Source organism: Ammospiza caudacuta, chromosome 19 (assembly GCF_027887145.1).
Source record: "Ammospiza caudacuta isolate bAmmCau1 chromosome 19, bAmmCau1.pri, whole genome shotgun sequence".
NCBI lineage: Eukaryota > Metazoa > Chordata > Aves > Passeriformes > Passerellidae > Ammospiza > Ammospiza caudacuta.
Window position 1 is genome coordinate 3,677,257 of NC_080611.1, and position 10,587 is coordinate 3,687,843.

At 45.1% G+C, this 10,587-nt stretch overlaps 1 protein-coding gene across 3 annotated transcripts in view; it reads left to right on the forward strand.

Moving 5' to 3' along the window:
- UNK (unk zinc finger) overlaps positions 1 to 9,767 on the forward strand; it is a 45,186-nt gene extending 35,419 nt beyond the window's left edge. For 2 of the 3 annotated variants that reach the window (XM_058817251.1, XM_058817252.1), the window contains 4 exons: positions 1,245 to 1,433; positions 4,202 to 4,383; positions 4,888 to 5,145; positions 5,488 to 9,767. In XM_058817251.1, coding sequence (XP_058673234.1) covers positions 1,245 to 1,433; positions 4,202 to 4,383; positions 4,888 to 5,145; positions 5,488 to 5,643 — 785 coding nt within the window. In that variant the 3' untranslated portion in view covers positions 5,644 to 9,767. The remainder of the gene's footprint in view (positions 1 to 1,244; positions 1,434 to 4,201; positions 4,384 to 4,887; positions 5,146 to 5,487) is intronic. The other variant, XM_058817253.1, reaches the window with a different exon arrangement.
- Positions 9,768 to 10,587: the final 820 nt, after the last annotated feature.

Sequence of the window (10,587 nt, forward strand, 5' to 3'; positions counted from 1 at the left end):
TGAGACTGAATGGGACTTGCCTGATTTTTTTTTTCCCTTTTTTTTGTCCTTTTTTTCCTTTTTTTTCCCTTTTTTATTTTCCTTTTTTTTTTTTTGAATGTGTAAGTAGACTCCAGAAAGCATCTAATGCATTTCAAATCAGGCCAAATTATAACAATTTGCATCTTAAGCAGAAAACTCTCCCTAGCTGTAACAGGAAACTCACTGACCTGGTAATGCCATCCATCTGTCAGAGTGTCATCATGGTCTGCTGATTTGGTTCCTGTAATGTCTGTCTCATTTTGATACATGGAGGTAGGCTAAGGCCTCTTCTGCCTGTCTCTGATGGGTGTCCAGGGAAAAAAGAAACATCTCATAACTGTTTTGGAGGTGGTTGTAGTTTCTGGCTGCCCTTGCTGTGTAAAGCAGCTGTTTGAACAGGAGCTAACTGGTTGTCTGAAGGTTTCCAAGGGAACTGCACTGCCTGGAGCTGTATTGAGGTAGGAAAGGACCTGTGGAAAGAAAATTACTTCCACTTCCCTGGCAAAGATTAGAGCCTGTTGGAGGTTTACTGTCCCTGGCTGCTGCTGCTCTCCCCTGCAGTGCCTTAGGGATCCTCCCCTTCTCCCTCTCTTCACATCAGGCCTGGGTGATACCTGGTGATCTTCTAAGGAAGGACATAGATGAGGAGAGAGCAGGGCTGAGATCTCCCTAAATCTGTGAGTGGCAGGCACAACAACCTCTGGTGTAAGGTGATGTCCTTTGTGGTTAGGCTTTTGTTTATTTGGGGTTTTTTTATTACTGATAGATCCAGGCACTCAGGTATGTGTAACTACAGCTAGTCACTGGTTTTTAGTGATTGAGATCATGGTGCTCTTCTCACTACAGGTTGTTTGGAAGTATAAAGGCAGAGGCACATGTTTTAGAAGTGAATTTTTCGTGACAAAGTATTTCACCAGATACCAAATTCATCTTCTCTAGACTGACAGGGACTGACCTCTGCTCAGAAAACCTTTTGTTCCTTTGGCCACTGAAAGAGTAATCCATTGAATTGTGGAGGGTCTTAACCTATGTGGGTCATGGGATGGCAGCTTCAGTGCTCCTCTTAAAGGCTGAGAGGGGAATGAAACCTCAGGAGAAGTGGAGGGAATCCCGAGGGGCTCAGGGAGGAGAAAGGGAACCTGACACCTCCTGCTCTGAACTCCTGCCTGTGTCCACACCTCATGGTCATACATAGCCATCCTCTCTGTGTGTTCTTTGTCCAGGTGGGAGTTTGCTGCAAAGTTCTGCTCCTGTAAATATCCCCGGGTCCCTTGGAAGCTCTGCCTCCTTTCACTCCGCCTCTCCTTCTCCACCGGTCAGCCTCTCATCGCATTTCCTCCATCAGCCCCAGGGACACTTAAGCCAGTCAGAAAACACTTTCCTGGGGACATCAGCTTCTCATGGATCATTAGGTAAATGCACAGTGTGTGTGTCCCATGTACATGCCTGTCTGTGCCATGTAAGTATTTTCAGTTGGCTTTAATTTCAATGTGTTGTTTCACTGCTGCCATGGATCTCTTCTTCCCATGAGAACAGCAATGGGACTAGAAGCTGTTTCACCAAAAGTCAGCTAATGCCTCATGAACAAGGGAGCAATTCCCTCTATTTCCCTTGTTTCTAGGCTGGGAAAGAGGGGCAGATAGGTTAATTGCCTTGCTTTGATGATTCCTTTCAGGGAAAACAGCTCTGCCTTTTCCAGCACCAGCAAAGTGGTGCTTTGCTGAGATTTCATATAAAACTCAGAGCTGGGTTCTCAGCTCAGCTTAGCTTAGTTTAGGTAGGGATTGCAGTTTGCCCTTGGTACTGCTTGTGGGCCAGATTGGCTTCTGGGAGCTCTAGAGCAGGCCTGGGCCACTGGAACTTTTCCTCCTGTTTGACACTCTGCACCAGTTCTATAGTGTGGACTTTCCAAAAAGTGTTTCAGTTTTGTCCCCTTTGCTCCTTCCCTCCTCAAGGGTCTTTCCTCCTGTGTGAGAGACTGAAGGAAGAGAAATTACTTTGGAGCTTCAGCTGTATCAGGAAGAACAGGGAATTTAGCAGACAAATCTGTTTTATTATCAAGACATGGGATTACCTTGAGAAATAAAACTGTTTGGCCTCCAGGCTACAGGGACACCAGTTCAGCTCATTTCTGTTTGTTACAGTAAATATTAATTCTCTCTATTGATGCTAGACATAAATGCCTCTTAAAATCTGAGATACACTTTAATCTTTAATATTCAGCTTAACCTAATAAAATTATTACATGCTTGTGTAAGCTATTTCTGCACGCACTTATCTGTGTAACTGCATCCCTTGTTTGCACAGCCCAAGCCCATGCTTCCATGCTTGCCATTGCTGCTTGTTAGGCTTTAACAGCTTTTACAACTACTGTAATAAAAGACATCAGAGGCCATCTCTGCTCTTAATTAGGTTGAGGCTGGCTGTTTGTCCCAGTTTTTGTAAGGAAAGGAAAAATTGCTGTTTCAGAAGAAATTAGTTATGTTTACCTTGACTGTATATTTATATAAATAAAAATCAAAAAATTGCAGGAAATTCACAAATGCATTTAAATAATTTATTTATAAAATATATTTTTCCATAAACACAACAAATCCTTTGCTGGGGTTTTGAGAAGATATTTAAATAGTATCTTAGCAGTTAGCAGTCATCTGTTCCATTTAACTTAGTGAGTGCACATAACATGTCAAGTGTGTAGTTATCACTTATTTGTATTGAAATTAAGTTAAAAATACCTAGTTCTGGGCTGGTTTCCACTGTGCTAGGTGCAAAATGTGCAGAGAAGGCTTTTCTGCCCAAATGTGAAATGAGAACAGCAGATGGAAAGAGGGAGTTAAAACAAATTACAAGATCAGCCTGGTCAGCACTGTGGCAGAATTTGTGGCTTGCCAGCATTCTGCTTAATGCTGGATTCCCATTCAAGAAAACTGAGGTTTGAAAAATAAAATGTGAGTTGGGATTCCATTAAAACTTCTTGCTTTCATCTGAGCACCCTTCAGAGCAGCTGAAATGGATCTGTGGTAAGTGGCCTGAGCCAGCAAAGATCCCTTGCTGCTCTGCTGAATGAGTTCATGTGCCTAAGCCCTTGGTGAAGACAATTTTGTCACTATTTGTGTCTTGGCTGGGAAGTCAGTGGTGCTGGGATAGCCCTCAGTGAGAGCCTGTTGATCCAGGGTTCACTTGCAGGCACAGTTTAGCTGCTGTGAGATCAGAATTATCAACTGCAGCTCGATTTAGGAATATTCCCAGCCATTGGTGAGCACCACTGCGTGAAAATGACTCCAACATCAAACTGGAGCAAACTGTGTGAGTGAGAGTCCACACTCTGTCTCAATATTACCTTTTCCTGCTAGTTTTCCCCTGAATGCAAAGTGTGGGTATCTACTTTAAGTGAAAGTTATGGAAAGAGTACCGGACTCTGGAAAAATAGCCAGTTTTGTCTACAACTGATATTCTATTCCTTTGTCTCCTAAGCCTTGAATTTCTTCCTGAAAAGAGAGTTTATTTGAACAAGCTAAAGTAGGGAAATGGCTGATTAGTTTTCTTTGATGCTGCTCACTAGCTCAGTGCTAGAACTCTTGCAGAGGATGAAGCAGAATCAGATACTATTGTCTCTACTTGTTTATAAACAGGATTTTCCAGTTCTGTTCCTTGTGTATGGAAACAGTAATGACTTGGAGCATTTTTGTGACACTGTTTGGAAGTGAAGCTCCTTTTCTCAGCCCCACACTGAGGAGACAAAAGCAGAAGTTTCTTAGGGTGTAGGGTGGGAGGAAGCACCACCTGGGCTCTGTGAACCAGCTCTGGTGGCTGTCCTGCACTGAAAATTGGGAGGTAGAAGCAGGTCAGGGGTTCCCCTGAAAGAAGGGGCATTCAAGCTGACAGTCAGCTCTGCTGTAAAAGTGATGCTTCTAAAAACAGCCTGATTGATTCAAGAGTTGCCTCCACTCAGTGTCGTGGTTCCTCCCTGCATCACTAAAAATGAGGCTTAATGGTGTGAAATTTCCCTATAAAGTCCCTCTATGATGGACTCTGGGTGCAGGGAGATGAAACTGATTCTTAAGATGAACTTTTTATCCTATTTGCACATTTATGAATCCTGGATTTCACAGGGTTAGGGAGGAAATGGGGAAATTGCCAGCACCTGTGACATAACCCTCTCTATTTCCCTGTGAAACAGGTTTAAATGGGATGAACAGCAGCATATGGGAACACTTTGCTTCGGGGAGTTTTTCGCCCAGTACCTCACCTGCATTTCTGTCAGGTCCAGGTGCTGCGGAGATGGCACGGCTGCGACAGGAACTGGATGAGGCCAACGGCACAATAAAGCAGTGGGAAGAGTCTTGGAAACAAGCCAAGCAGGTACTTGGGCAAATCCTGGGATTAGGGAGTGTAAAAGAGTGGAAGGTGTCAGCCTTTCAACAGGCTTTTTCTGGACATGTGATGGACAGAGCTGTAGGCTTCACAGGTTCTCAGCATTCTTTCCTCTCCCTTGGAAATCACCAAATTGCTTGGACTGGTGTGTTCAGGTGCTGGAATTGCGAGGTCAGATGTCACAACAGATGCCCTGAAGTGTTTGACAGTCTCTCAGACCTTTGATCCCAATAATTTATCAGTATGCAAAGTTCATCCCCTGAATGCTGTGAGCCAGATGAGTAGAACCACAGCCCAAGCAGATGGGATATGTGGAATGAGCAGTGCCTTGAAGTAAGGCTCCAAACGTGTTTCAGAATTTGGGAACAGGCCAGATTGGTCAGAACTGGTGTGGGCAGTGTATAGAAATTGATAGTTTTGCCTGGGTTTCTCTTTGGAGACAGACCAAGTTTTCAGACTGCTTCTTTTACCCTCTTTGGTTGGGACTTGCAGGCTTGTGATGCTTGGAAAAAGGAGGCAGAGGAAGCAAATGATCGCGCCAACACAGCTAACATGGAATGTGAACTGGCCCGGGAGCAGAGGGAAGCCTTGGAGCTGCAAGTGAAGAAACTGCAGGAGGAGCTGGAGAGGATCCACACCGGGCAGGACCCGCAGTTCCTGCGCTCCTTCTCTGACCTGGAGACGCTCTCGCTCTCGTCGCTCTACACCCTGCAGAAACAGCTGCGGGCAAACCTGGAGAAAGTGGACAAGGTGAGTGCCAGGGCCTGGCAGGGCAGGGCTCTGCTCCTACAGGTCACAGCTTTTCCCCTTTTCTCTATTAGACACAGAAATCAGAAGCCTGATAAGCCTGATTCCAGGTAGATGTAGTCAAAGTGAGCTCTAGTTGGCTCACAGGAAGATAACTCCATCTTCTTTGTGCCTAAAGTACAGAGTGTAAATCAATCAAAGCTGTTCTGTTGATCCTAAAGGTCCTGAAAGGCATCGTGCTGTGCTGCTTCCCTTTTGCTTCAGGAGATGAGCAGGGCAGAGATCTGCAAGCCCTCCCTGCCCTGTGTGTGACACTGACGCTGTGCCCTGTCCCCTCTCTTGCAGGCAGTATTTCAGATGCAGTCAGTGAAATGCCTTAAGTGTCAGGAGGAGAACCGGGTGGTGCTGCCGTGCCAACACGCGGTGCTGTGCGAGACGTGCGCTGAGGAGGGCGAGTGCCCCATCTGCCACCCCAACAGGCCCCACTCTCTGCAGTCGTGACCTTCCAGGGACACTCCTGAGCATATCCTAGAGAACTTTTTAACTTTATACATACGTACATATATATGTATGTGTATATATATATATGTATATATGTGTGTGCATGGGCGTGGCTGTGCACCTGTAGGGACGTGCACACACACGCACATGCACACATGAAAACAGAAAATTAGTTGCAGAGCACTTTTTAATATTTTACATCCCGTATCTAAACTGCCCCTCACCCGTGCCCCACTAATTCTAACTCTTGATGAACTTTGAGAGCTGTTTTTAATACAGATCAAAGGGCCATTTGCAAAGAGTCTGTGTTTCTCCTCTTTTCTATTTAGGTGATAACAAATTTTTGACTATTTCCAGAAGGACTTAGAGTGGGCAAGAGGGGCTTCCACGTGCTTTCCAGAGGAAGAGTTGAGATCACGGGGAGGATCGAGGTGGTTTGAAATGACTTGCTCATGCCTTCGGTCCCCCTGCTCTTTCACTGACCCAGCTTGGTTAAAGCCGTCCCCCCTGATGGGAGCTCTGCCAGGCTCCTGCCTGGAGGGCCTCACACTGCCCATCTTGGAATGTGCAGGAACTTTGTCTGGCATTTCATCAGCAAAGTTCACTTTTTAAATTTTTTTACACTCTTTGTATATTTGTATGAAAAGAAGAAAAGAGGGAAAAAAAAAATTTCTATTGGACCTAGAGCAAGCCAAGCCCCAAAATTCAGTGACCAATGTTCACTGCTGATGCAGCCAACATGTTCCAGGTCTGAGCAGCCTTAGAAGTATTGCCCTTGGGTGAGCCAAAGCCCTTTATGAAGGAAATTTGGATGCAGAGGATAGTTCTCTCCAGGCACCCCTTTGTCTGGTGGCTGTTTAGAGACTTTTTACTGTTTCAGACCAGATTAGTTTTGTTTTAGCCACAGGGACCTGATTCGTAATCACTGCTGAAGTGCATGAACCAATTCCAGGTAGGCTGAGGACATTTTTGTTGCCTGTGTCAGCAGCTCAAGGGTGGTTTGTGGATTGCTGGCTCCAGAAACCCTGGTGCTGGAGATGAGTGGTGACAGAAATAGTCCAGCAGGACAGAGAAATGCCACCAGCTCAGACCTGCCCAGCAGCTGAGCTTTCCTGTGACTTTCCTTACCAGCATATCCATTGGATTTTTACATCAGGTGGATTGCAGTAACCTGCTGGGATCTCAACCAAAAGGCCACTCAGTTGACTAAACATTTTTATTTTGCACAGGGATGCTCCTGTGCTGCCCCTCCATGACCTGGAAAAGCACTGGAACCTCCAGCAGCCCACTGTTGTAGGAAAACTGAATTTTTACCAGAGCCTCTCAGAAAGCTTCATATTTATTACAAACACATAATTAGGTTTGTTTCCATAATTCCACCTTTCCTCTCCATGGAAGGGGTTAATATGCATTCCCAGATGATCTCTTAAGTGCAGCTCTGTGTAGTTCTTTTTTATGTTTTCCCATTAACTTGTTTTTGGGTTTTTTGGTAAAAATGCTTTTTTTCCATGTGTATTTTATTGTAACTAGCATCAGGTTTTTTAATTTTTTTTAATGGAGAGACACTGTTGAGTGACTATTGTGGCTATGTTGTTTGGTTATAGCCTTTGAATGTCTGTGCCATGGGGCAGCACATCTGCCTTGGTCTGATCTTAAAGAAAGACCTTTTATTAAAATACATGAACATTTCTCTTTTTTTAGGAAAAATAAAAATAATAAAAAAAAAATTTAAAGTGGGAGGGGAGGAGGAGGAAAAAGCCCAATTAAGAAAAAAAATTTACTAAAAAGTTGTTTTTTTTTTTTTTGTAACTAACTTAAATCATAGGAAATAAACTCTTGAATCAAATCTTTAATATTTATAAGCAGCAGAGCTGATCAGCCTGTTTTTGGCTATGGTTTGTAACACTTTTTATGAGCGTGGGGGTTTCTCTGCTCCTCTGCCTCCCCAGGGGCTGCTCAGGGGTGATGCTGCCTTTTGCCAACCCTCTTTTTCCAGATGTGTCCAGCAGCAGCTCTGTGATTCCAGCAGGGAATCCCTGCACGTGGAGCTTGTCCCCTGAGGGCAGCCTGGGCTGTCTCTGGGACAGTCACAGGGTGATGCAGGACTTGGGGGGGTTTAGGGCAAAGAGCTCTTTGCCCCCAGTTTCCCTGGGTTACAAGGAAAAATTCCAGGCCAGAGAAAATGTGTTTTTCCCTTTTGAGTAAAACAGTTTCTCTGTTTTAAAACTTATACTGAAGGACCAAAGAATTCAGAATTTCACCTGTTTTGTGGCCCTTAAATTTGAACTTTCCATTGCCACACTGCACTCATGGCAGAGCAGCCTGAAGGAATTAGCACTAGACCCTTCCCTTGCCCCCACCCCATCCTCTCTCAGCACTCTCTTTGCACAAGCACATAGACTTTCTCACTTTTCTCTGGTTCTTGAAGAAACACTTCCTAAATTTAGGTTTCTATCAATTTGTTTGCTGCTTTAAAAAAAAACAGGAGAGGAATATTGAAATGTGAATTTATTTTCTTAAGCATCAGATGGAAAAGAGAACTTCATCTTTGCATATTTTTAGAATGTTCTGGTGGGCCATTTAAAGACAATTTCCGAACCAAATGAGGTGGGAGCAGGGGGAAGGAGCAGCATTCCTGACCCACTCCAGCAGTTGTTGCTGCCTGCTCCGTGCAGGAAGGACAAACCATAATCACAGCACTGCAGTTGAGGCTTTAGAGTCTGTGATCAGCTTTTGTATGGTGTAAAAAGAGCTGAAATAAACCTGGTGCTAATAAGTGCAGCCCCTGTCACATACTGTCAGGCTTCCTTCTGAAGCAGGAACTCCCTTTCCAGGACACACAGTAACACAGCAGAGCTGAGGGGGCTTCACAACAAAAGTGGGGTCCACAGGGTTCCTTGGGGAGCAGCCCAGCTGAACAGCCCTGACCATGGCTGGCTCCTGCCTCCTCACACAGACTCCTGAGTGGATAATGACATTTTCCTCCCCAAATTTTTGGGAGTTTCAGAAGAGCTGACCTTGGTGATTAATTGGGCAGGTCGGACACTTCTGAGTTGAGAGCTGGGGGAAGGAGTTGTGGCTGTGTTGTGAAACCACAGCATCCTAAAGGTCAATAAACTTTTACATTATTATGGAAAACCAACCTAGAAGCAGCTGGCTTGGGACAACACTAGCCTGGGTAGATCCAGAGCAACAAGCAGGGTCAGAGCTGTAGGTGAGAGCCAGGAGGTGAAGGATTTTAGGCTGCCAGGACCACTTTGAGCTCCTCTCTGGCCTTAGGTGCCGTAGCCACGTGCCTGCAGTGGCACAGGAGGGACCCAGGAAAGGTCTCAGAGCTGGAGCACATTTCCTAAAGCCGATCCCACCCCTGGGGGTCCCTGCAGCTGATCCCTGCTGAAGGGTTTTACACTTTTGTACATCTCTGAAGCTGAACCTGAGCCACTGGCAAGGCTTGTGCAGCTGAGACAATGAAGAGAATTCCTTACCCTGGGAGGAAGCCCTTAACACTGAATGGACTCAGTCACCCCTTGCTGTTCCCCCAGCCTCTGAACCTCCTCTCTTCCTCCTTTTCCCCTATGTGAGAAGGAAGAATATTACCAGTGTTTTCCTCCAGAGTTATTATAATCCTTGGAGTGATGGCCAACAGCAAAATAGATGTTACTGATGTAAAACCTAGTATTTTAAAGGTGAAGTATTCCTGCAAAGTAGTGACTGCATTGGAGAGATTTCTGGGGCTTCCCCACTCTGTAGCTTCCAATGTTAAAACAAAATAAATACAGTATACATTTTAAAAAAATAATAATAATACACACTGCAGTATTTCTGGTGGCAATTCTTGCCCAGTCCCTTCTCTGCTTTCCCCAGGAGGAAGGGCACTGGGCAGAGGCGCCCCTAGTCCGTGTAGAAGTTGGCAGAATGGTGATCAGTGGTGTAAAACGTGTTGTTGATTCCATGTATAGAACTGTGATTTCAGCTGTCGTTCTCTCGTACTCTGTAAATATGTGTTTTGGCTGTCGGAAACCTGGTTTAGACTCTTTTCTTGGCAGAGTGAATTTGCATGTGGGGCTGGAAAGAACTCAATCTGTGTCACAGTTTCCAAGGGCAGGATGGATTTTTTTTTTTTTTTAGACGACAATAAATTTTTATTTTTTTGCTAAGAAAAAAAAAATACAAACTGAAGCGGTGTGTGCGTGTGTGTGTGCCCGGGTGGATGTGCAGCCCTGGGCTCTGCTCTGGGCCTTGGGAGGGTGGGGAAATCTGGGATTTGGAGCCCTCAGAACAACAGATCCGGGGCCAATTTTCACACAACCAAGAATAATTTCTCTCCGAGCTCCCCTCCCTTTTCAGGGTGTTGAAATTCACTTTCCTGGTGGAGGTGTGGTGAAAGAGGGGGAACATCAATGCAGTGTGGTTAAGGTGGGGCAGAGACCTCTTTGGAAGTGGCAAATCCAAACATTTCTCACCCACATTCTTGGTCTGGACATGGATTTATGTCCTGGAAGAGCCAGGCTGGGCAGAGGTGAGCTGTGCCTGCACAGTGGATGCAGTGTTTTATGTGTTGGCACCCAGAAGAACACACCTGGCCTGTGGATCCAAGAATTACCTGTTAATTAATTTGGTCTAATTGATGCTTCAAAGATGCATCAACCACTTCCCATTAGTCCAACCACAACAATAATCTGAATGGGCCCATTTGTATTGCAGATTATTGGTAGCACAATAAAATCAGTAGATCTAAGTGCCAGCCCCTTCCCTCTGGTGTTCTGGCCATCTGCCCGTGTGAGGTTCTTGACCAGGATTAGGAGGATGATGATGGAGACTTCTTCCTCTTTGTCATGCTTGCATTTGCTAGGAGCTGGTTTTGTGTGCTTCAAGCTTTATTTTTTAATGTTTGGGCTGTTCTCCTGCTCCATGGGGTTAGTTGTGCTCTGACTGATTAAGGTT